The 27,665-nt window shown below is 34.1% G+C and overlaps 1 protein-coding gene across 5 annotated transcripts in view; it reads right to left on the bottom strand.

Moving 5' to 3' along the window:
* Nucleotides 1-18,459: 18,459 nt before the first annotated feature.
* Nucleotides 18,460-27,665, bottom strand: part of LOC123527288 (uncharacterized) — a 93,752-nt gene continuing 84,546 nt past the window's right edge. For all 5 annotated transcript variants that reach the window (XM_045306656.2, XM_053523274.1, XM_045306657.2 and 2 more), the window contains exon 2: nucleotides 18,460-20,625. In XM_045306656.2, coding sequence (XP_045162591.2) covers nucleotides 18,759-20,207 — 1,449 coding nt within the window. In that variant the 5' untranslated portion in view covers nucleotides 20,208-20,625 and the 3' untranslated portion in view covers nucleotides 18,460-18,758. The remainder of the gene's footprint in view (nucleotides 20,626-27,665) is intronic.

Below are 27,665 nucleotides of genomic sequence, written 5' to 3'. Positions count from 1 at the left end.
AGTTTGCTAAGAAATTTCTCAAAACGTGCATTTTCACTTATTATTAATAATAAGAAATTCCTTAAATCAGGAAAAAGATGACGTCTTAAAACAGACTTTGCAACATTAGCGTTTTGTATTTACCAAATCCATTACATTTTAATTATTTTATCCGTAGGAGATGAAAATAAGAAACGACAGACTCGCCCGCACTCTGAGAGACATGTTGTTTTAGCCATGACGAGAACTGACCTAGATTTTAACCATATATCAGTAAGAGCAGTCTGTCGCTTCTGACTATTGACAATAAAAAACAAATGCTGATTGAATGGGATAAGGCCGTGACTTTTATTATTATAATATCATTACAGAAAATTAATGAAATATCATGGCATATTGTATGAGATAGAGGCATCATGAAATGAAGCATGAAATGATAGATTTCTAGCCAAATTGCATAGAAACAAAATAGGCAACGCTATGATGCTGAAGCTCTAAATTTATGATAAGTACACATGTACTTGACAATGGAAGGAGAAGCAAAATTGCAAATTCTGCTAGCAAATCCAGCTGCCGAAATTCCGAGGCCAAGATGCTCAACGAATTCTCAACATCATGATAATGGGTTTTGCGGAAACAAAAATATGAATCCGGTGCATGTGCAAGAGAATATATAATTTGCATGTGCAAGAGAATATATAATTAGAATAAAACTGCCAAATAGATACCATATTTTTGCCATGTTTATGCAGCAATATATCAGCCACGAAGTGGACAAAAGTCACGACTAACAATTAAAACTTAAGTCTTTAAAATGATATTTTTTCTTTTCTTTTGCTCTTAAGAAGATGATATTTTGCAGCAAAATAAACAAGTCCGCTGCTGCCCGCGTGTTTACTTGATACAACATAATTATCATATTCTACAAAATAAAATATTTTCTTTACTGAATAAAAACAAACAGTTTCTTTTGTTACACAACCTTAAAGTTTCGCTGAATCTATTTCATTTTGTTAACAGGACTATTTCAAAGGGAAGTCGAGTAACTGCGAGCCGGCTGCCTAACCCCTAACTCCTATTTATATATCTTTTTTACCCTCATCTTTTAATCTTTTAGTTATTTATCTTAATTTGAAGGGCGGAGGGGGGGGGGGGGGGGGGGTAGTGATGTCCAAATGCTGCAAACAGAAAGGTGTCTCCACCCCCCGACTTCCTTGATCTATAACATTCGTTTTTCTGGTATTAAATGAAAATTGAACATGATCCAGGTCTTAACATTTGGACAAATTAAATATACAGATAAATACTTAAATAAACTGGAAAAAACCGCTGAATTTCGTAGATGAAACACTTTCGTACGCATGAGCAATATCTTTAACAATCCATAATGAAGCCTTCATATACATGGTGGCGAACGTTTGACTTCTTGGAAGGAAAATAATTGTCTTTATCCATACAAGGCACTGTATACCGGTGTGGCAGTATGTGGCATGAGCTGGTGTACTGGCGCTGAAAAATATATAACAGGACAGCAGAATTTTTTCCAAAAATTGTTAGGGTGAGGAGGGTGGGTATTTTTATACATGAAGTGTCGACTTGCCTACTTAGTTATTTGTGAAGGAATGAACCGGTTTGAAATATAAAATTGATCAAAACGACCCAACCCGTGAACCACTCGTGCGTGAAAGTGATTAATCGAGGCACGTTATATTATATATGGACTGGATTAGAGTAACAGAAGCAGAAATTATAGCTCATGCGTACCTACTGAAAAATAACAAAGATTTATTTCTGAAGAGAACATAAATTCCTCTATTCAAGGTTGCGCTTACTTATTTGAAGGTATGTATCCACGCTATTATGATAATAGCAATTACCACAATAAGTTTTTTATAACGGAATCGCCAGCTGAGTCATAAGTCCGTTAAGGCATACAGACACTAAATAGAAAAATGGCGCAAAAAAAATGCATAATGGCGGACACAAATAGTCTTTAGATTTTTTGCTCTGTAGAGCTATTTTCCTTATTTTCTTTGAATTTTTTTTGCTAAAATCACATGACAGATCTATGCTTGACATGTAGGTAGCATTTTCATAATGAAATAGCATCATGACAAAATTTTTCATGGAAACTTAGATCATACACCACCAGTATAATTTGGGGTCTCATTTTTTAGCTGATTTTGCAGTTTGTGTGTTTGACTGAAATTATTTTTCTTGCATCAAACATGACTCCCACTTTTCTTTTGATTTTTAGTTAGCCCTGACAATATTCTTCAAGAAAATGTAAGCTACAGAAATTTAAAATGGGTCCTGATGTGTGCTGCGGTCATTGGAAATAGGTCAGTTTTATATAGAATAAAGAACAACAACTATTTAGTGTGTTATAACCTTAACAGCAAGCTAAAAAATCTGCGTCACTCGGATCCTAAGGCTTACTGGTCTATGTTGAATAAATACTCTGGAGAAAGAAGCAAGGTTTTGTCCAAAATATCATCTGAAGCTTTCTTTGAACACTTTAGTAAGTTGAATGAGAATAGTAATGATGATGATACAGGTTTTGATATTAATCGTGTTTTAGATTATAATTCTGAATTGAACTCTGAGATTACAGAAAATGAGATTTTATATGCGATTAATAGTTTAAGTAATAACAAAGCTTGTTCATAATTTGATATTATTTTAAATGAATATATTAAACATTCAAAGGGTATCATGTTACCAGTTTTAAGTAGATTATTCAATATTATTCTAAACTCGGCATGTATCCCTGAATGTTGGTGTAAAGGGGTCATTTTTCCAATTTACTGGAAGAAGGGAGATATCAACAACCCGGATAATTACAGAGGGATAACTATTTTGAGTTGCTTTGGAAAGTTTTTTACTTGCATTTTAAATCGTAGACTGAACTTATTCCTCGAAAGTTCTGGTATATTATGCGAAGAACAAGTTGGCTTCCGCAAAGATTATGGTACTGCAGATCGCATATTTACACTGAAAATGTTAATTGATTTCTATTTTAGTAAAGACCGTAAACTTTTTTGTGCATTTATTGACTACAGAAAGGCGTTTGATTCTAAATCTATAAATAGAACTTGTCTTCGGGGTAAATTGTTAAGACATTCTATAGACGGTAAAGTTTTTAGAGACATATATAACATTTAATATGATAAAGCAAAGTCATGTGTCAAAAGTAGTCAAGGTCTTTCCAGCTTTTTCACAAGTTCTACTGGGATACGTCAGGGAGAGAATCTTTCCCCGATATTATTTTCAATCTTCCTTAATGATCTGGTAAAACATGTTTCCAGTAATTCTCAGGGTTTAAAAGTTTTATTACAGTCTGTTCAAAATATACTAAGTGATGATACAGTTGAAGTATTCTTGAAGTTGTTTCTCTTACTATATGTTGATGACACCGTTGTGTTTGCAGAATCTGAACATGATTTCCAGGTTGCTTTAGATGCTATGCACTCGTATTTCGAATTATGGAAACTACAAGTAAATACCTCTAAAACAAAAGTTGTTATATTTTCAAGGGGGAAACGCAAACATATTCCTGCTTTTTATTTCAACAACAATCAATTAGAAGTTGTAGAGGACTTCAGTTATCTTGGTGTGAAATTTAATTATAATGGTTCATTTAATAAAACTACAAAGTACTTGTGTGATCAGGCAAGGAAAGCAATGTTTGCAGTGCTTAAGAAGTCAAGGGCATTATTTCTTGATATAGAGCTACAATTACAATTGTTTGATACAATGGTGTGCCCAATACTGTTGTATGGTGTAGAAACATGGGGTGTTGGTAATGTTGAAATTATAAAACAATTCCAGTTGAAATATTTAAAAATGTTACTGAATGTTAAAAAGTGTACACCTAATGTTATGGATTTTGGTGAACTTGGCACACTGCCTATAGATTTAGTGATAAAAGGTAGAATTCTTAACTTTTGGTGCAGAATAATTAATGCTAAAAAAGATAAAATTTGTAGCATTATGTATAGACTTATGTATGAGTTGGATAAGAAAAATATTTACCACTCGCTTTGGATGAATTATGTTAAAAACTCTTTGCAAGAGTTGGGTTTTGCTGATTATTGGTTAAGCCAATCTGTTGTGTCTCCACTGTATTTTAAACATATGGTTAAGAATAGAATTAAGGACCAATATATCCAATTTTGGAATGAGCAGTTAAACAGATCTAGTAAATGTTGTACCTACAGAATATCTAAATCTGATTTTGAACTGGAAAACTATCTTAAACTTTTACCAAAAAAATTGGCTCAGTCTCTTTGTCGTTTTAGATGCAGCAGTCACAAACTACCGATTGAGGAAGGTCGCTTTATTAATTTAGCTCGTAACTTAAGAACTTGTCATTTGTGTAATAACCACTCTTTAGGTGATGAATTTCATTATATTTTTGAATGTTCCCATTTTAATGATCTTCGCAGAAAATATTTATCAATACATTTCAGAAGACCAAACATGTATAATTTTGAACAACTGTTTGCAAATAGAGATAGGACAACTTTACTTAAATTAGCTATTTTTGTGCAAAAGATTATGTCTGCATTTGATTAATGGTATACCACCTTCCGGGTCAACAAACTTTACATACTTAAATACTCAATTTTCATACCATCCCATATTAATGCAAAGAATTTTGTATTTGAGTAAGAAAGATTTTGTATGGACTCTGTTACTTGCCGGCTCAGGGGTTCGTTATTTGGTTGGGTCTTGGATGGTTTGTGTATCTGTGGGGTTCTGGTGGGACTTAGTCTGTCAGTAAAGACGTCTTTACATTTCTGCAGTGAGTGCGGGCGTTTTCTGGGTTCTTCTGGTGCTGCGCGGATGCATGGGCTGGTCTTGATTCGCCATGGTTGTGGGGTCACTGAGTCGGTTTTCTTGTGACAGGGCTCATGCATGCTACTTTTAGTTTATGTTGGTCACATTCCTGTTATGTTAGTATATGTTACTAATGTGTAGATGGTTTGTAATATTTGTTTGTTGAACTGTTTTGGCAATTAATTTGTACATGCATTTATCTGTAATGCTGATGCCCTTAAAGGGCCGAGATTTGAAATAAAACTTGAAACTTGAAACTTGAATCCCATCTAGAGAGCTTTTAGGTAGCAGGGTACACTTAGATTCGAAAATTTTGGGCACGGCCAGGCTTACATGTAGCGAGTCGCAATATTACACTTCCCTAATGAGCAGAATCAGGGTGGCCATTTTATAAGTTGCGTGCATGTTTTGTGCTTTTAATTAATGGCAAGATCAGGACTCTCATACAAGAATACAGAAAGTTATCAAAACGAAAGTTTTACATATTCCATTAAAAAAAATTATCCCGCTGCAGGAACAATGCCCAATTTGTTTGCATTTCTCAATTTAATAGTCCCTACTGAACTACAGGATATAAACGGAATGGGGGCCCATCCAGCTCGTTTTTTACAAAATAGCGAAACAGTTCCTGAGTATCAATCAGCAAACACTGAACCATTCCCTGATTTGAATTTCCCGCGCCAAGGTGACTCACCGATTCATACAAAGCTAGCAACAGTTATAATTATTATTATTAGTTTTACAACTTACATTAGAATTTAACATGTACCGGCTGCTTAAATTTTCTAAAGAATTAACAATCATTATCTCTCATCTTAATTTACGTACATCCAAAATCACGAAGTTCTAATTAAAACAAATATTGACGGTGGCCAAAATTCGAAGTGTATCCTGCTGCCTAATATTTTTTAGATTTCTGCACTTAATTCAATGAACATTGTATTTGGAAAGGAATGTTATGGAATCAAATCGTCGATGAAACGGGTACCTATTTTTACTTTCAAGTGGCGTTATGGCCTGTTGATATATTTAACCCAGGTCTGACTTTCACTTGTTGAGAATGGGTATCCGTATGTCAACTGAACTTCGGATAAAACTACACTTGGTAGCAAAAATGTAAGGTCAGCCTTATTTATTCATCGTCCTGTGTCAATATTTTTACTTAAACATCTTTTCCTCTAAAACAACTGGTCAGATTTACACCAAACTTGGTCAGTAGCATCCTGGTATGGACCTCAATCAGCTTTGTTGAATTTTTAGAGGTTTTCAGAGCTAAAAATGGAAAAACTTTGGCCTGTAACATCATTATATTAAGGTTACGTCCCGATTTTATAAAAATGGGGGCACTTGGCCCCTTTAAGGGACCACTAGAGCTAAAATAAGAAAGAACTTTTGACTACTTCTTCCCATGAACTGCTGTATGGATCTTCATGAAACATGGCTTGTAGCATCATTATAATGTCCTTTCCCAATTTTGTTTCAAATGGGGGCAGTTAGTCCCTTTTACGGACCGCTGAGTCTAAAAGTAAAAATACCTTTTAAAGACGTCTTCTTTTGAGCCGCTCCATCGACCTTCATTAAACTTGGTCTGTAGTATTATTAAAAGGTCCTTCCCAAGTAATGTTCAAATGGGAACAATTGGCTACAAGGGCTAAAAATAAAAAATTGACTTTAAATGACTTCTTCTCATGAACTGCTAGGTGGATCTTCATCAAACTTGATTTGTAGCATCATTGTAAGGTCCTTCACCACTTGTTCAGTTTGTGGCACTTGGTCTGGAGCATCATTAAAGCTCACTTTTAGGGGTCACTGGTGCTAAAAATGGAAATAGGTGCTGTTAAAAGACTTCTTCTTATGAACCGCTTCATGGATCTTAGCCTGTAGCACCATTATAAGGCCCACTCCCAAATTTATTCAAACGCGGACAATACGCCCTTAATTTGGCTGCTACAGCTAAAATAAGAAATACCTTTAAATGAACCTCATGAAAAGCAAAATAGATCTTCATCAAACTTGGTCTGCAGATCATTATATTAAAGTCCTCTCAAATTTATTCAAATGGGAGCGGTTGGCTCCTTTTAGGGGTCGCTAAAGCTAAAAATAAAAATATCATTTAATGACTTCTTATGAACCGCACATTGGATCTTCATCAAAATTGGTCTGTAGAATAAGGTCTTCTCAAAAGAATGTTCAATTGGTTGTCTCTAGGGTCCACTAGAGTAAATAGAAATACCTCGTGAACCGTTCGGTGGATCTTCATAAAATTTGATTTGTAGCATTATTATAACGTCCTTTAACAAATTTGTCGAAATAGAGACATTTGATGCCTATTTGGGGTTGCTAGAGCTAAAATAGAAAAACCTGTATATAACTTTTTCCTATGAACTGCTTGATGGGTCCTCATCAAACCTTATCTAAAGCATCATTAAAAGGTCCTTTGCCAAATTTCTTGTTCCAATTGTGGCACTTTTAGGAGCTTAAAATAGAAATGTATTTAAATTACTTTTTCTTCTCATAAACCGTTTGAATGATCTTCATCAAACTTGGTCTTATCATTATAAGATCTAATGCCAAATTGTTCAAACTGGGGCACTTGTGCCTTTTTAGGGGCCACTAGAAATAAGATAGAAATACCTTTAAATTATTTCTTCTGATGCGTTTTTGGTGCGTGACAGCAAAAGACAGAAAGAAAACTTTAAATATTTTATTCAATGAACAGCTTAAACGATTTTCACCAAACAAGAAGCTAAGTTGGTCAAGATGAATAAGGTTCTCTTTATGTGAGCGACTTAGGGCCATTTGGACCTCTTGTTTATATATTCCATTGCCAATAGTATAATCCATGTATATTTATTCTAATTTGAATAATTTCGTATTTATATGTGTCCGTTAAGTTTGTTCACCAGTTATCTACATTACTAAAAAAATACAAAGTATTGTTACTACAAGTATAAGTATTATATCAAATTCTAATATGAAACGTCCTCGCACATTTCCGTTAAAACAAGGAAATCAGACGTCAAGTCGACGTATCATTCGGCACCATTCAGGCGTCGAGAGGGACTGCTTAAATTTGTTCTACTATTTTATAAAAAAAGATATTTCAGAATCGAAAAGTGTTACATTTAATTCACACATATTACATAGGTTATTAGGTGCAAAAAATAACTCATTAGACGTCTACGCACTCCTGAGATACTCCGCAGGAAGTTGTACTTCCAGCTATAACACTGTTAAAACACAATTACGCGTTGACGTCACATCGGCCTACCATACATTGCGCCATACATGCGCCATGAAATATTGCTTCCCTAAAAAAGACATTTGAATCGAAATTGTGCATCAGAACTATTTTTTAACATATCTGAACAATACGAATCGTTTATACGCCGCATGTTTAATATACTCGGGCTTCTCACTCTTGAAGTTATTCCGCAAGCGTATAATCTCTTCATATTGTTTAGATATGTTAAAATATGGTTCTGCTGTACATTATTTCGGTGGTCTAATGGATAAGGCACCTGTCCCGCAATCGGGAGGTCGAAGGTTTGGGCCCTGTCAGATGCTGGACTTGTTACTGAAGACAGACTGGTTGGTAAACCGCCAGGTTACCGATATCCTGCCTGTCTGGTGCCTGGCATTAAAATATAGGAATCTGGAAGTAATGCTGTTCAATGTATGTAGGTTTCTCATAAGCAAGCTTGGCTGGCCCTTTCAGTAGGGATGACACTATAATATTAAACAAACACTTTATTTTACTTTTTAAATACGTTATTGACAAGATTACCCTTTTACAATGGGCATACATTGTAATCGCAATACATAGTAATCGCATGTTTTCATAATATTTTTTGAAATGATTAGTATCTTACGAAATCAAACAACCACACATACAGATAAATTATAATACTACATCAGCCTTTGGTAAGTTGATTTCTAGAAGCTTTGGGAAACCAAGCAGTCTAGCGTCCTGTAACATTCGGAATCGTCTTTCTTTTAGTGGTTTTAATTATACTGAGGTAGTAGCTTTGCTGTTATATATAATACATAAACTAATTCTTTTTCGATGATGCTTATAGTGGACGCAACTTGACCCCGATGGTTGACCTTTGTATTATAATACATAATGAGGCACAACCTATTATTGAAAAGGTGTGTACGTGAAAACACGAGCTGCGCGAGAAAATGGAAATATAAATTTGTGTAAATATGAAGTAGTCTATCGGAAAGTTTTAACTGGTCAAAAGTAATTATACATACTTTGATACTGCACTGTGTACAAACTAATTCCATATAAATATACAAGGCTACCCAAGCACCCCTTATTTCTACAATGAAATAATCGATATGAATAATCAGCCTAAGGTCAACCATCGCGGTCAAGTTGCGACTACTATACTGCACAGAGATATATTATATTTTAACCTTGTTTCGCATGACTGCACATACAGCACTGATGACTGTCTCTACACTGAAACAGTTAAACATCGATAAAAGTTCACAATTACATTGGGAATCAGTGCCGCACGTCCAAAAGAGCAATAACGACCAGCTCGCACATGTTATTTTTCTAAATGAAAAGAATACAATATGCAAATTTTCGGCATAAAAAAAATCAGAATGAAAACTACATTTCACTTTTCAAAACAACATATGCAGCATGTAACATTGCAGAATGTTGTAACTTGAAATACAAGACAAAATGTTTACCGAAATATCAATCTATCATGATGAATGCATCATTGAGCATAATTTATGGCAATTTGATTGACATATAACAAAATATTTTTACAAATAGTGTAAGTATTTGTTCAGTATGAAAAATATGAAAAATTCTCGCGTATTTCCGTTAAAACACGGAAATCAGACGCCAAGTCGACGTATCATCTGTCGCCATTCGGGTGTCGAGAAAGACTCCTTTAATTTGATCTACTACTTTATAACATACGACTTTTCAGAATCGGAATGGTGTTACACTTAATTCATACATATTGTATAGGTTATTATGTGCAACAAATAACTCATTAGACATCTACGCACTTCTAAGATACTCCGCAGGAAGTGATACTCACTGTTAAAACACAGTTACGCGTTGACGTCACGTTGATCTACCATATTTTGAGCCATACATGCGCCATGAAATAGTGCTTCCCCATTTCATTTAACAAGATACATTTGTATATTAAAATCGAATTGATATTAGAAGAACCATGTTTTAACATATCTCAACAATACGAATCGTTCATGTGCCGCATTTACTCGGGCTTCGCCCTCTTGAAGATATTCCGCCGCAAACATATAACCTCTTCGTATTGTTGCGCTATGTTAAAACAATGGTTCTGCTTTATACTGTGTAACACATTATTTCTTAATTGAAGTATTAACTTCTTAAAGACGTTACAATTCTACAAGTTATCTCAAACATAATGGTTCAAATTTTCACACCTGTACTGACGAAATACGTTTAAATACTTGGAATAACTGAGTGAAATTTTCAAATATAAGTGTACGCATACTTGCGCGCATATTGCACTTATTCGTCTTGCAAATTAATCTGATATTTTAAAAGAGAATCACGTGACTTAATGGCGGCTAGTCCAAAATATTTTGTGCTCTGATAAAAAATTGGATTTAATTAATTTTAGCAGTGTAATATTTAATAAATGTGTCCATGGGCATGCAAAATGGAGTGATCATATACAGAGTTTTGTGTGGATGTGACAATAGAAATTCCTTTCTGTGCGTTTTGATGTATTTTTTGGATTATGAATAGAACAATGGAGTAAAATACAAACGCCCACCAGGCTACGCTAGCCTGTGCAACGAGGCCAGGGTAGCCTGGTAGGAGGTTTGTTTAGTTATATTTTTCAGAAAACGTTGAATACGTGTTATGGCAAGAAATAAAAGAGGCAAAGACAAAAATAATACACAGAAAACAAATACATGTGGTACAAAAATGGCGGCCTCGAATGTAAATACTTCCGATTTAATTGGACAATCAACAGAGCTATTGTATGGACAAAATATGTATACAAATAATACTTTTAGTCAAAGAGAACAAGGTGCCCCAAGAATCCCTTTGAATACTTCAAACCAAAATTTACAATATCAACACCATAGCCAAGTTCAGAATCAAGGGCAAACGAATGTGCAAAATCAAAATGGATTATCAATCAATAATCATGCGAACGAGCCCTCGGGAAATTCTAACAGTTCTTATACAAATCTACAATGTAGTATACCTGTGTCAAATACAAATACCGGTATGCCCCCTTGGGCGGTAGGATTATGTCAACAAATGGCAAATTTACAAATTTTGCTTGATGGCCAAACACAGAGATGGCAATCAGTTGAAAATCATATCGCAGCTCAAAACAGTAAACTTCTTAAAATGGAGTCTCAATTAAATGAAATGTCGGGTATGAAACAGGAAATCGCTCGTACAGAAAGTCAACTATACGACATAAAAAATGAACTCAAATCAATACAAACAAAAGTGACTGATTACGATCAAACGATACAAAACTACAGTGATATGTGTGATGACCTCACGTATAATAATAATGCCGTAGATATGAAAATGAAGCACATGGAACATAGGTTACAAACATTAGAACAAAAACACGACATTATGAATACAAATATTCAAAACAATGAAAGCAAAATCACAGACGTTCAGTGGCGTACCATGCGGGAAAATCTAGTGTTTGGAGGTATCCCCGAGGCAACTGACTTTAGAACTTCTGGAGAAGATTGTGAAATCATAATACAAAACTTTTTAAAGAACGAAATGAACATTCATGATGATATTTTGTTCGATAGGGTACACCGCCTCGGTCGATTCAATCCGCGACAAACATATCCACGGCCGATTGTCGCAAAATTTACTTTTTACAAAGACAGGGAATTTGTCCGAAACGCTGCCCCTAAGTCACTAAAAGGTACAGGTTACTGGATAAATGAACAGTTCCCGCAAGCAATAGAAGAGAAACGCAAACCGCTGTATGTGATTGCAAAAGAGAAAAGAAAGGACAAAAACAACACAGTTAAATTAATAAGAGACAGGCTATACATAAATAGCGAACAGTACGTACCAACAGAAAACGAAATACAGAACATTGAGGCAAAACAAAGAAACAAACGATTTGTAGACAGTACAAACACAAGACAGGGCGACAACGGACGGCAGCATTTCAACAGAAACATACATCAACAACGAGTAACTGAACAAAACAGAACACATTCTGCACCTGATAATCATAGTCGGGGAAGACAGGAACAAGTTACAGTACAACACAATTACCCCGGTTACGAAAACAACCGGCGCTGGGCTGGAAGTTACAACCAACGTCCAACGAATTATATTTCCTTCTTGTCACAAAATAACGGAATAGAAACACAAAATAGATATGACACGCTAAGACAAGACACACCACAAAACAAACGAGGTGTGTACGCTGGTAAAACAAAAGCCAGATCTCCTATAGACTATGATCAAACATTTAAAAAACAACATTATGAACAGGAAAGCTTCCAATCTGAAAATGAAATGGACTACAATAGTGCAGTAAACTTCACGCATGGAAGCTTAAATAACTCACAGACCCCACCTCCGGTGTACAGCACACAGCCTCCTACATATGCAGTAACAACTACTATTCCCGCTTCGCCATGTATCACTCTGGCTACGCACCAGCAATCTATTACACCAGTACAAGATAACCCGGGTGAAAGGTCACACGTGACCAAATTATAACGGGTAGTGGAAAGCGGCTTAAGTGCCCATAACAATAGTGACATATCTTGTGAACTAATAACAAGTAACTGTTATAAGAGAGGGAATGTTAACGACTTTGTATATAATAGACCGAACATCAACAATAGTTGTAATTCTGTAAATACTTCTGTGCAAACTATATCGAATACTGCGAATAGTAAACTATACTGTAAATAATTCTGTGCAAGAAAATTGCAGTATGAATTGCAGTGATGAGTATACATCTGTAAATAATTTAGAAGATTATTTGAAAATACTTTCATTAAATGTATGTGGCTTAATATCTAAATTGAGATGTCTAGAATTTGTAACGTATATTAGTAATTTTGATATAATTGGTCTTCAGGAAGAAAAAAACTGATGATACAGACTATATTGATATTCCAGGTTTTAAAGCCTATGTATTTAGTAGAGAAAAGCTTTCTAGATACCGTTCAGGTGGAATAGCGTTATTGATAAAAAATAACCTTGTTCCATATGTTAAAGTCGAAAACTATTCGGAAAGTAACCTCATAAAATTTTTTACAATTTCAAATGAAATATACGGACGAAATGTTAGTAAAAGTAACGAAGATCTGAAATGTGGTATTATTTATATACCGCCTGCGGGTTCAAAATTTTCGCACACTGATCCTTATTTCGAAATTCAACAAGAGGTATTTAGATACTGTGCTGGTAGTAATCATGTATTGTTATTTGGAGATTATAACGCAAGATGTGGAAATTTAACCGATTATACATATATTGATGATATTTTTTCTGATATGTACGATCTTCAATCTATACAGAATGAAGAATCGAATGTTTTTATGAATTTTGAGCTATATAATATTCCTATAGACAGAAACTGTATTGATAAAACTGTTAATCAGTATGGTAAGCAATTGATAGATTTGTGCAAAAATAATAATATGTTCATTTTAAATGGCAGAGTGGGAACGGACCATAAAAGTCCGAAATTAACATGTAAAGAATCCAGCACTGTTGATTACTTTATATCATCCTCTGATGTATTTGAAAATATCGTCGAATTTAATATTGGTGATTTTTGTAGCTTATATTCTGATGTACACTGTCCTGTTCATATCTCTTTAAAAACAAAAATATCTATGTGTAATGAAACTACATTTGACACAGAACATGTTGAACAAACAAAACTTTGGGACACAAAAAAGGCAGAAATGTTTATAGAAAATTTAGATATAATTAAAATATCCGAAATAGAAACTCGACTCGATAAAATGTCAAATGAACATAATATATCACAAAATGAAATTGACGAAACAGTATTAGATATATCCAAACTGTTTAAGGAATCTTCTAGGAAATCATTTGGAACTAAAAAAATGCATATTCATACACACACCACAACAAATAAAAAACCATGGTTTAATAGAAATTGCAGAATTGCGAGAAACACCTATCACAAAACAAGAATTTTATATAATAAGCATAAAACGCTATATTATAAACATCTTTTAAAAGACGTGAGTAAGCAATATAAAACTACTTTAAGGAAAACAAATAATACGTTTAATGCTTCAAGAATTGAGAAACTGAGGAAATTAAAAACTAAAGATCCCAAACAGTACTGGAGCATAATAAACACGCAAACAAAACAGGTAGAACAAAGTGCTTCTTTAGCTGACTTTTATGATTTTTTCAGAAATATTAATGAAAATTTAAGTAATGAACATGTCCCAGGAAGTAGCACCACCACCACCAACAATTACAACAATGATAATAATAATAATAATAATAATAATGATGGTGATAATAATAATAATAATAATAATAATTATAATAATAATAATATCAATAATAACAATAATAACAATGATAATAATAATAACAATAATCATACTGATGAAATTAATTGTCCCATAACAGAATACGAAATTACGCAAGCAGTGAAAAGTTTGAAGAATAATAAATCTCCAGGAAATGATGATATCATTAACGAACAGATAAAATATTCACTGCAATATATATTGCCTATTTATATGAAACTTTTCAATATTGTCTTTGATACAGGGATAATCCCAGAAAATTGGACTGTCGGAATAATTAAGCCAATCTATAAAAATAAAGGTGACCCAAAACAACCAGAGAATTATCGACCCATTTCTTTGTTAAGCTGTTTTGGTAAACTATTTACATGTATTTTGAACAATCGTCTAAACAAATATGCTGAAAAAACAAATCTGATAAATGAAACACGAGCGGGTTTTCGAAAACATTTTTCTACTGTTGATAATATTTTTATCCTTAAAAGCCTTATAGATATTGTACATTCTGAAAAGAAAAAATTATATTGTTGTTTTATTGATTTCAAACAAGCTTTTGATTCAGTCTGGCGTGTCGGTCTCTGGCAAAAACTTAGAAACGAAAGTATCAATGGTAAATGTTTTCAAGTAATCTACAGTTTATACAATAATATAAAGTCAAAAGTTTCAACTTCAGAAGGATCAACACCATATTTTGATTGTTTAGTTGGTGTACGCCAGGGCGAGAACCTTTCCCCCTTTTTATTCTCTATATTTTTAAACGATCTGGAACAATTTTTGAATGATAGAAATGTATCTGGTGTCTCTAAGGATTATATAAAAGAGGGTACACGTAAATTCCTGAAACTTTTTATTCTACTTTATGCTGACGACACTGTATTATTTAGTGATAACCATAACGACTTGCAACATGCTTTAAATAATTTTAAGGAATACTGTGACCATTGGAAACTCCAAATTAACACCAGTAAAACAAAAGTTCTGATATTTAATAAAGGGAGACAGTATCACAATGCTAATTTTAAAATCGGTGACACAGAATTAGAAACAGTAACTGAATATAAGTATCTTGGATTATTCTTCACAAAAAATGGCAGTTTCAATAAAACAAAACAATATATAGCAGATCAAGCTACAAAAGCAATGTTTTCTTTGCTAAGAAAAATAAAATCCCTTTCTCTCCCTTATGATATGCAAATAGAGCTATTTGAAAAAACAGTAAAACCAGTACTTCTATATGGAAGTGAAATATGGGGGTATGGAAATATAGATATATTAGAAAAAGTACAACTTAAGTTTTATAAGTATATATTTAATTTAAGAAATCGACCCCATCGTACATGATATACGGAGAACTAGAGATTACCCCACTTTCAATTAACAATAAAAACAGAATTATTGCATACTGGGCAAGACTCATTGAAAATATTGAGAGCGACAGAACTACTAAATTAGCAGCAAAAATTTACAATCTTATATACGAACTACACTCACAAAATAGTATTAAGTCACAATGGCTAGACAATGTTAAACACAACTTATGTAGTCTTGGGTTTTTCGGGAATATGGTACAGTCAGAGCTTTATCAATAGTAAATGGCTTATTAGGGCGACTTTTCAAAAACTGAAAGATACGTTTATTCAAAACTGGTTTTCACAAATAAATAATACTTCAGCAACCAACATTTACAAATATTATAAAACAAGTTTCTCTCGTAGCCCATATATTAGTAAACTATCACCTTACTTCAGTAAAACTTTGGTCAGATTTATAACTAGAAATCATCGTTTACCAATAGAAACTGGTCGGTGGAGAAATATACCACAAAACGAAAGAAAATGTAGAAATTGTCACGAAATAGGAGATGAGTACCATTATCTTTTAATTTGTCCATTGTTTAATATTGATCGAGATAAATATATTGATAGACATATAAGAACAAGACCTAATATGATAAAGTTTATTGACTTGTTTACGACAGATAACCATATCAAACTGAAAAAACTTAGTATAATGTGTGACAAGATAATGAAATATCTAATTAATTTTCAAACATACCTGTGACCAATTGACTTCACACATATATATATCTCATCAGTTAAGTATATATTATTTAGCGCTTTTTAAAAATATACATGTAGAAAATAACTGACTACATCAGCAGTCTAGCCTGACTTTCGATTGTACAGTTAGACTGCTTTCACAGTTGGTCAAGTTATTTCAGACTATTCTCTTGTATTTAACTTTCTTGCTCGTCTAAAGCTTTCGTCTCTTCATTTTTAGGCAGCTAGGAGTTCAATACATATTTATAATAAAGCATATTTATAATACAGTAAACATTTAAATAATAATAATAATGATACGCACAACAACAATAATAATAAGAAGAAACACATACGGATTCTTTCTTAGAGAAACAATTATTTTTCATAGAGCAAAGAAGATATTTTACTGTAAAGTATATTATTGTGTATACATATAAGAAATCAATCATTGTATATAGCCCTATATATGAACAATTTGTAGCCGTTTTCCTTTTTGTCATGTGATATATTACTGAATGTATGTATTATAGAAATGTATATGCTGATGCTGCCCACATAAAGTGGGACTCATGCTTATTTGTAAATAAACTTGAAACTCATTCAAATTGACGGAATGGTGTTACGCAAGGTTTTGCACGGGTAAATCGATTGACCCGTTTCACACGATCTGCTGAAATAAAGCTCATATGCTTTTTACTTCGGGCGTAAGTTACATACAGTTAAACTGTCATTCCATATGAATTACCAATCTGTAAATTTAACAGCATTTTCACCGATATGGAGGCGTCCGAGGCGATCAGGCTGGCCAAAGGTAACAACTGCTCGTCAAGACCGGAAAATGACTTTAACGCATCTACGTAACAAGTTTAAGACCGCTATCAGTACTGCAATTCTGTGTTGCATATCTAGACAAACCGTTCTCAACCGTTTGTGCAAACCCAAAATGGGTCAGGCGGTCCTACGTAGGTAATGTTATTAATATTCGTAAACGTCATTTACATTGGACTCGTAGCCAATAGGCAAATGTTGTTTAGTGAATTTCGATTAAGTCTCAGCATTACTAATCGCAGAGTACGTGTTTTCCACCGGCAAAGCGAACGTTTTGCTGTAGCAGGCTCAATTTGGTGCAGGGCACTGTTACGGATGAGTTCGGGATAATGGTGATTAAAAACAGACTTGAAAGTCATTCCTTATAATCTAAATACTAATGTTAGTGGTGGTCCTCCTTCGAGCGGTGGTTCTGCTTCTACATCATCATTCATCCCAGAGAGCTGATGCATGTTAACACAAGACCACGTACTGCTCGAAAGGTGCAATATAATCTCAACGTGCATACCGATAACATGATTCAACATGATTCAGTGGTCGGCTCTCTAAGCGGATGTATATCCAATCGAGCACATATTATGGGACCTTCTTCAACAATGGGCAAAAACAAATCATTTTATCAACAACATTCATGAACTTGTCTGTGAATAGAATGTTCTTCCAGATAAGGCCACTCGACGTTACGTCCACTCGATGTGGTCAAGAATTACCGATTCATAGGAGAGGTGGGCACAAATTACAGAAATTCAAACACAATTAGAGTAAACAAATTAAGAAAATAACACAGACAACTGACAATTCTAAAACTGTAAATTTCAGTTTTGACACCTAAGTCATTTAACGTGCCATACAGCTGTGAATGTGACGAAACACGCTGCATCGTGTAGACAGACAAATATCCTAAATCAAATTTGTATATCTGTTTACTCCCTAAAAGAAATAAAATGAAAGTTTGTATCTTGCGTCAGTATAGTATTACAATGATACGCCTATGTATTAATGTAACCGAATGAAGCTCATATACAGTGACTAACATGAACAGGAATGTAAATTTGATACTTTTAAGGAGGTGTCATCTCAACTGTATTTGAGCCGCGCCATGGGAAAACCAACATAGTGGGTTTGCGACCAGCATGGATCCAGACCTGCGGATGCGCAGGCTGGTCTGGATCCATGCTGGTTGCAAACCCACTATGTTGGTTTTCCCATGGCGCGGCTCATTTATCCTTATCTTAACATCATCTACTTTTGAAAACAAAAATGTTCTTTACGTAATGTCAGGGTTATTTATGAATTATTTTAGACAAAAAGACGTGGGTCGAAAATATTTTCAGTCTCAAAATGAACAATAATACATGTAAGTAACTTTTTCATAGTTTATATTACAATCACGTGAAAAGAAGTAGAACTAATTCCTTTTACTATGTAAACAAAATCTGTTATTTGCATTTAGATACGAATACATTTAACGATATTCTGAATTTTGCAGCATCTGTCTCTTCACTTCGTTCCGATTTTGACAAGTTTGTCGGAAAATTCGGAATGAGCAGTTTTCATTTCAATCTCCTCGCCAGGTTTAACTGATTCTGCAAACTTCATCGTAAGTTTTCTGGTAGGTGGCGATGACTGAAACTCGTGCAGCCTTAATGAAACACCAAATTGTTTCCTGACAGGTTCAATAAATGTTCGATACAGGCGTTTTCGAAACGACTTATTGAAAATTAAATATATATAGAAGTTAGCTAGAAACGAACATATGAGACACAATTCGTAGCACATATGAAAAATTCTGTTCGTCTCAAGATCTATGTCTTTCCCCATATTAACTGTCACGTCTATGCTATTAAATAACAGAAAAATGCTATATGGTATTTCGGGAATTAATCGAACAACAACAACAGCAGTTACTATAAAAGTAATACGCCGATTTTCATGGACCCTTCTGGAATACTGTGACGAGTTACTGTCCATTCGTCGAAAGCTTTTCTCTCCTTTTCTCAGTTGATGTATAAACAATAGTGTAAATATCACAAGTATTACACATGGAATGAAATGTCGCACTACAAATGCTATCCATAAATATATACAGTCTTTTCCGCAGCCATTTCCACTAAGTTCCCATTGACACATTCCTCCTGTTGCCTTTTCGCTTCCCAAATGATACGAGTGGAGAAATGGACACAAAACGAATGCAGATATACAATATATTTTAACAATCCTAGATTTATTACAACACGTTTCATATCTATAAGGGTATGCCATGGAAACGTATCTCTGAATTTCAAGGAACAATGTCAAAAAGATTGAGATAGTATGGAATGATTTCGAAAAAATGTATTTTGAGATCATAAATCCACGACAAAGATTTTTACTGAGGTTATATCCGTCCAATGGCGAATGTGTTGCTGAATGGTACACTGCTGATGACAATGTTTCTGAAGCATTGACTACCGAACTAGAACTGAACGTTGTCGTTAGATAAAAACTGTTTGGATTTTCACTTGAATAAACAGAGACGGTATTATTGTAAGCCGAGTTGTTAAAAGCTGAGTTATTGGAATACAGATTATTGTCCAAAAGTCTATTCTGCTCGTAATATACTTTTTCAGACACGTTCGCAAAATTATCCTCATAGTAAGAGACTGGTAATGGATCATACCTCTGGAACACCATAATGTAAGTTGGAAGAGTTACCAGTCCAGTCAGAGAATCGGAAATTGCTATCGCAGAGAAAACTATGTTTGTTGGGTTGCACATCTTTCTGCGCATGAACACTGATAAAATCAGAAGGTTTTGAATGAAAGTTACGATTACCAAAATTTCCCAAAGATATAAATAGACCGGCCTTTCAAATTGGTAACCGGGGTACATGTATTCGTCTCCATAGTCGAAGTTAGAGTAATCTTCATAGACGTAAGTACTCTGCACGTTGACTGTGTCAGTTGTCATATCCGTGCAATAAATGTTCAAATCATTTATGATATTACCGTTTGTTGTATTGTTTTAAAACATTTTGACGTCTACGTTAAGACCAGAAAGGAACTTCAATTTTGATACCAAGTCTAAACAGAAAATTTTGATCCTCGAATGTTTCATATTGTCTTTACTCGTATCTCCATTTCCTTTAACCTTTATTAATTAATAAACACGAAGTTCACATCCAGCAATAAATACTAATATTACAACTTTGAACATTTTTCAATTATTTCAAACCTTTTCAAAAACTTTCCTTCTTGAACTAAACAAAACATCAATATACATAGACTTTGTAAGATTTCACTATTTCTCTTTTCCTTCTGTAGAACTGGAGCAACAAGCAATATCCCAAGTACGTTTTGTTGTTTCACACGACATTGTGAAGGATGAACTGAAAGTAAACAAATAAAGTAATTAATGCACACCTTGAAATAATCAATCGAAATCACCTGAAAGAGAATACGCGAGTAACACATTTCAAGTACCACTGTCCATCATCTGTGAAAAAATATGTATCCATTTCTCGGCTACAATAAAGGTTACGACCGAAACATCTAATATTGTCTCCGGTCTCAAATTAGTATAATTTGATACTTGGAATTTTCTATTTACAAATTCGTGTCCTCAAATAAATGTGCATCTGCACATTTGTTCATTCAGCTGAGATGTGAGCCTTTTTCTCAAATATCTCTGTAATGACCGCCGTGGGAAAGGACACTTTTGCAACTTTTTGAGAATATTGCATCATATAGAGTGCTACAGGGATGAGGTTATTATTAAAGTACTTCTTATTCGAATTTCTACTGAAAATATAAACAAAATGGTTCACACACTTGTATACTGTGATTATTTGACATGCATTGCACATGTTCCTTATAGTACGTGTACTTTCCATTTTTTTAAATGCCCTTTTTTCTACTTTGCAATTATTGGTTACGTATTTGTGTGCAAGCCGGTATCTCAGAATTCAAGAAAATGGATTAAACTTTTAAACCCTGTGATGATCTGACATGCACTGATCAGGTTCAATAATTCTGTTCTGCATTTTTAAATTATTCCCAATTTACAACATTAGTTTTTATTCAACTAACTTTCTTTAATGACAAAGCTGTTGAATAGTCAAGCGCTGCTATTCTCCGACAGCTTTTGTATTTCAATACATGTACATTGTACACTATTAATGTACAGAAATGTTTAAAAAGATATTATGTAAGGTAAACCTTTTTTATAATTAAGGTTTACCTCCGCCCTTACAAACTTTTTTCAATTTTGAATGGCAAAATAAGAAAAACAACTAATTCTCATGTGTTTCTATAAGCTTTCTTATAAAGGGTCGTCTACACTATACAAGAAAACTAGCACAAAATATAAATCACAGCAACTTGTATAGTGTAGGCAGTACATTGTGTCCCCCATTAGTGTCTTTTTGAGCGGCAGTTTCCAGATAATTTTCGGCTACAAGATCTTGTAGCGTTTAGAACTCATCCTATTTTTCTTGGATGGTAGTGCTGTCAAATGCTCTGATAAAGGGTTTTTGATGAGGAACACCTGCCCAGTATGGTATTTTGTTTACATTTTTTCATTAAATGTGTATTGAGATCTAATAAAACCATTATTGAATGTTTGGCTTTGATAATTTAACAATAAACATGGCAGTGTGGACAGCAGAAAAAAAAATGATGTTTTAATTGAATGACATGCTCAAAAGCCAAGTTTATATAATTCAATGATAAAATTATATATAGTACTCCAATGGAAGAGTAACATCAGCAAGTTCGGTGTTCTCAAAAAGTATTTTTTTTACATTATCAGTGATGTTTCTCACAAGGTTACATATTAACAAAATATGACTGTTTTATCATATTTCCTGAAATAATATCTTTTAAGTAGCTTTGTTGGATATGTGTCACTTCGACTAGAGTTTTTCTCAATCAATGTTTTCACCAATGATTCATTTTTAAATGTACAAATATTTTAAATATTTTATCTTTATAAACACTTTGTACCGGTATCATTTCGGCCATCTTTTTTATTTACCTGTCATGATTTCCCTCCATTAAAAATTAATGTGTCTTCCATGTTCAAGAAATATTGCAAAGTACTAATTGCTTGTACAAGATATAAATTATCTAGTGATTTATGGGCCCTACAAGATTTTCTTGAATAGTGTAGACCAGCCTTAAGATTTAGTCGAAAACTTGAATCCCAGGTTAAATATAGATTTTTCACTTTCAAAATGTTGAAATGATCTGATTGGTGAATGGAGTCACAATAGCCCGTCGTCAGATCCAATGCTTAGCGTTAATTTGAGATGAGTTTAATCAGATTGCAACCCTGTTTTGCAACGCCCCTGACACAGTGATTATGACAAACGTACACACCGCGCGTGTTACGTTATTTTGAAATACCCCACCGATACGGCCCCGACTATGCTTTATACAACCGCTTAAATATTGGACTTAACATAACTGCGCAGAAAACACAAGCTCTGTTTTGCAATGGGCAAGACTTGCGATTGTTTTGTTTTGAGCATTTTATGTACAAGTACATAAATATATAATCATATCCTTTATAAACCCAACCAATAAGCATACACTATGACTATTCATATCAACTTCATACAAATAACATTATCAGATAATTATTTTCTATGAAAAACGCATCATGAACACAATGACTGCACTGTACAGTCGTCAACCTAGATACAATAGACCAGACTAAAACCAGAGATTAAAAATCATTCCCGACTTTGGAATGTGAAAAAAAACGCTGGAGAACTGTACCTACCGTATCTCGGTATTATAAAAATAACAAAACGTAATCACCTTACGTCAAGCTAGACAAATGACTGATATTGTCTAAGGTGTGTTCTACGTTGTATACAACAAGTATATATCAACTTTGCCTTACCAGTTAATAAACTACGTGGAGCTTACAAAACCAGAATACTTATTATAATCTAACATAAATTCAAATTTGAATAAGGTATAGTAGTCGCAACTTGACCGCGATGGTTGACCTTAGGCTGATTATTCCTATCGATTATTTCATTGTAGAACTCAAGGGTGCTTAGGGTAGCCGTGTATATTTATATGGAATTAGTTTGTTTACAGTATCAAAGAATATAGAATTACATTTAATCAGTTAAAACTTTCCAATACAATAATTTATATTTACACAAATTTATATTTCCTTTTTCTCGTGCAGCTCGTGTTTTACGTACACTGTTTTTCAATAATAGGTTGTGCCTCGTTATGTATTATAATGCAAAGGTCAACCATCGGGGTCAAGTTGCGTCTACTACTAATAAACTTTGATAATGTGGCAGTTGACCTCAATACAATCGACACTGTTATTTTCCAATACAGGTAAATCCAGTATTTGCTTTACAATAAATCTATGACGGATTATCTTTGAACACCCCTGGACTTATTGGACTCAACTGCCACATTATCAAAGTTTATTAGTACTATGGCCCAACGATAACTTGATATTTACAAACATGACTATAAATAGATTAAAATGGAACATAGGGAATTCAACATTTTTCTAACATTTTAAAACCTAAATATTTCTAGTTTCGGTACCAATTGCATATTAGCTCAGAGGTAAAGTATACTCTCCATGTTAAACAGATATTTTGCCGTGTGGGTTCGAAACTCAGCATCGACATTTGAGCCGTGCCATGAGAAAACCAACATAGTGGGTTTGCGACCAGCATGGATCCAGACCAGCCTGCGCATCCGCGCAGTCTGGTCAGGATCCTTCCTGTTCGCTAACAGTTTCTCCAATTTCAATAGGCTTTAAAAGCGAACAGCATGGATCCTGACCAGACTGCGCGGATGCGCAGGCTGGTCTGGATCCATGCTGGTCGCAAATCCACTATGTTGGTTTTCTCATGGCACGGCTCATTTAATTTTTATTTCTTTTTTGCATGAAAAATTTAGATTCCTTCATGTGCTCTGTGACAACACCACAGAGAAATCTCTAAAGCCGATATTGCAGAGTAGAAAGGTTTAAGAGTGAGGTTGGGTGCGCACCATAAACCGGTTTAAGCTCCCCAGTGGTGTTTTTGCCACTGACCGTTCCAAGGCGGTTCCTTTGTTTGTTCGTTTTGTCCTCGTGTGTTGGCTTTGTGTGTGTGTGTGTGTTTGTGGTGTGCACGTCTGCGTGCTGTAGGTTTAGTTTTGGGGAGGCTGCGATTTTGGTACGTGGCATTCCCTGTTTGATATTTGTCTTTGTTTTTTAGCATTATATCAAAGATGATATTAATTAAATACATCCACTTAAGCGAATAATGAACATAATATTGATAATGAAATAAGTAATATAAAGACATATATGCAATGCAAATACAAACCATCAAAGAAAGAAACGAAAATATGGGAAAAAAACGAAAACAAAAACAATCTGAAAAAAAAATCCTCATGAGGATTCGAACTCACAAAACAATTTGCTTATATCCAATTGTTATCTGCATTTTACCCACCTGAGCTATGTTGCCATATACTTAGTGGATAGTTAAAATGAAACAAATACTAATATTTACTTGTACAAGCATTATGAATTGTTATTTTATCAGTTATCATGAAATAGACTTGTCCTCGCGTTTCGGCGGGAATCACGTTATCATTGGGGATTAGTATAGATGTGAAACAATTTAATTCAAGCGTAGAACTGACTAACAACTGCGTTACGCCACGTACCAACTGACCAATCACTGATCACGTAATCCAACACATCAGTGATTCTCACAAATCTAATAGTTGTGCTACACAACGTTAAGACATATGTTCTGCGGCTATACTACGGAACGTGCAGAACTTAAAATATTGTATCTCACAGGTATATATGTAAAAGTTTATACCGCCCGTGTGATTACAATTGTCACAAATCACCCTTAAAACGACTAACCTACACATTGTGAATTGTAATTTTTAAAATAATTTATCACCGAAAAGCAAAATACCGCCACTGTTTCATATGTTTTCATGAAACATAATGATGGTGTTTGGAAGATAACATAAAGTTAAATCAAAACACAAAATTTACGATTTAGACAGTTATTCCTCGTTGGCCGAGCGGTTACGGTATTTCTATTTACCTTTTCGTCGGGAGTTCGATCCCCATTTTTTTCAGTTTGCATACTTAATTTGTGTAAGTTTGTTTTTCTCTGGTTTCTAATTTATTGTTTTGTTTCTTATTTTCGTATAAAATTTGAAGTATCTATAAATCAATAAATCCTAAAATTATGGCTTGTATTATAATGTTATTAATCAAGCAATTTTATACTGGCCTAGTTATTTGTCCAAGGGTTGTCGTATTGTCCCGAGGCCGTAGACCGAGGGCCAATACGACTGCACGAGGACAAATAACTAGGCCAATATGAAATCGCTTGATTAATGATCATATTATTATTCAACTTTCAACTGTTGGCGGTAACAGTATTAGAACTCTTTGAGTTACCTTATGAGTATATGACAGCTATGCACGTTCAGGTGAAAATTCTTGACAAGTTGTTTAGACGTATTTTAGAAATCATGATCATTTTCGCCAGTAAAACAGAATGAGTTGTATGTAGGTACTTGAGAATAATTTTGAGAGATATTTTAATGCGACAAAATCAAGAGTAACTAGAACTTACCTTATTTTTTGGAATTCCTATTCGTTTTCTTCAGCGAGTATCCTATCATTTGAACTGTGATAAAAACTGCTTTAAAAGTCATTTCCTTTTAGGCTGCAAGCAACGAGACACAAAATTATACACATATGTGTTGATCAAGATAATACAACCAACCAAGCACATATTATATAGTCCCATGCCTCGTTTAATTCTTATCCGAAATTGTTTGCAGTTCACAACTGACACTCTTGTTCGCCAATTTATTCATCCACTTTCCAGCACTTGAATGGCTATTTATCATTGCACAAATAGTTCACACTATCAAATGTCTGTTAAAGATAAGTCTCATCCTGTTAATTAATCTGAGATTCCATATTTTCTTATTATTTTCCTTGACAACTGCCAGAATTTCTGACAGGAAACACTTGCATTTTACACGAAACCGAATAAGCGAAAGTACCGTTGTAATCTCTGAAGACGTACATCCCGCTCAGTCATACTTGGTTATTAAATGAACATGCTGGATGATTCTTTTTGTCAAAATGTGAAAAAAAAAATGTAATTTATAACTCTGATGTAAAACAAAATGGCGTCATTTAAAAATCTAACGGAAGTGGCTTTTCCGTATTGGCCCTCTCTTTTGAACCAATCAAAATGCTTGAATTCCGTATTGGCTCTGTTTTTCTCGTATTGGCCCTGTTTTTCTCATATTGGCTCAGTTATGTTTTGTATTAGCTCTGTCTGTTTTATATGATGTTTGCAATTGATCTAATACAGTGTGTAATATTGTAAAGTTGAATAATAATAAAGTGAAGTGAAAGATTATATAAAACTAACCCGTACATGTTTAAAAATTTCACGGGGAAGCTTATATTAAAGGTGGAGTGTATTTAGACATAATCACGTGTCAGTTGTGACATATGATTTTACTGAACATTTTAGAACTAGATTTACTAACGTGTTTTGTCATCAATGAATTGTAGTGAAGACAAAATTAAAGGGTCTGGGAATCGAACTCAAAACAAAAAAGTATAATACGAATACTGTAACCGCACTAGGCCAACGAGCACTGACTGCATCGTTAATGTACTAAGTGTACTGACTTCATTTTATGTTACTGTTTTGTTTGTTTTTCATTTCAAAACGTCACAATAGTGTGCGATACCATTACGTGTGCGCTCTTTTGAAAATCAGGTGATGCTTGCTGACGGGAATTCCGTTTTTTATAAACCGGGAAACCCTTATCAGAAATTGTAGACGAATGTTTTTATTTTAAATGCAATAGGAAAACAACGATTTACAAGAGAATTCTATGATGAAAAATACATTGTAAGAACATCGAATATACAGCATATAGGTAAATAAAGCAAACGTTTGATTTTTTAAAAATCTGACACCAAGAGGTGTGGGTTAGTCGCTTTAATTTTTACAGTTATTTGATTTTGTTGATATGATAATATTTTAAAGTACACCCTTGTGCGGTTGCACGCTTAAATAAACAGTTGATAACATCTATACGTACAATGCAGGATATATCTTAAATTTACTCTACCCGTGTGATTGTATTAGTAATTTCCTTACGTTTTAAATATGTTTTTGGTTTTTAAAAGGGTATGATGTCGAGGTACACCCCTGTGCTGCTAGTCTTATATAGCAGTAGATTCCGAATTTATCTCTTAACATTTACATATTGATGGCTTATTCTTATTTATAACTTTACTTTCTTGAAACTTTGTTATTTTAAGGTACACCCCTGTGAGTCTACACGCCCGAATACACTGTCGATGCGAAATTCATTTCGAATATTT

The sequence above is a fragment of the Mercenaria mercenaria genome, chromosome 14 (assembly GCF_021730395.1).
Source record: "Mercenaria mercenaria strain notata chromosome 14, MADL_Memer_1, whole genome shotgun sequence".
NCBI classification, from domain to species: domain Eukaryota; kingdom Metazoa; phylum Mollusca; class Bivalvia; order Venerida; family Veneridae; genus Mercenaria; species Mercenaria mercenaria.
Note: the sequence above shows the minus strand (reverse complement) of the source record. Positions and strands in the feature narration are given on the sequence as shown.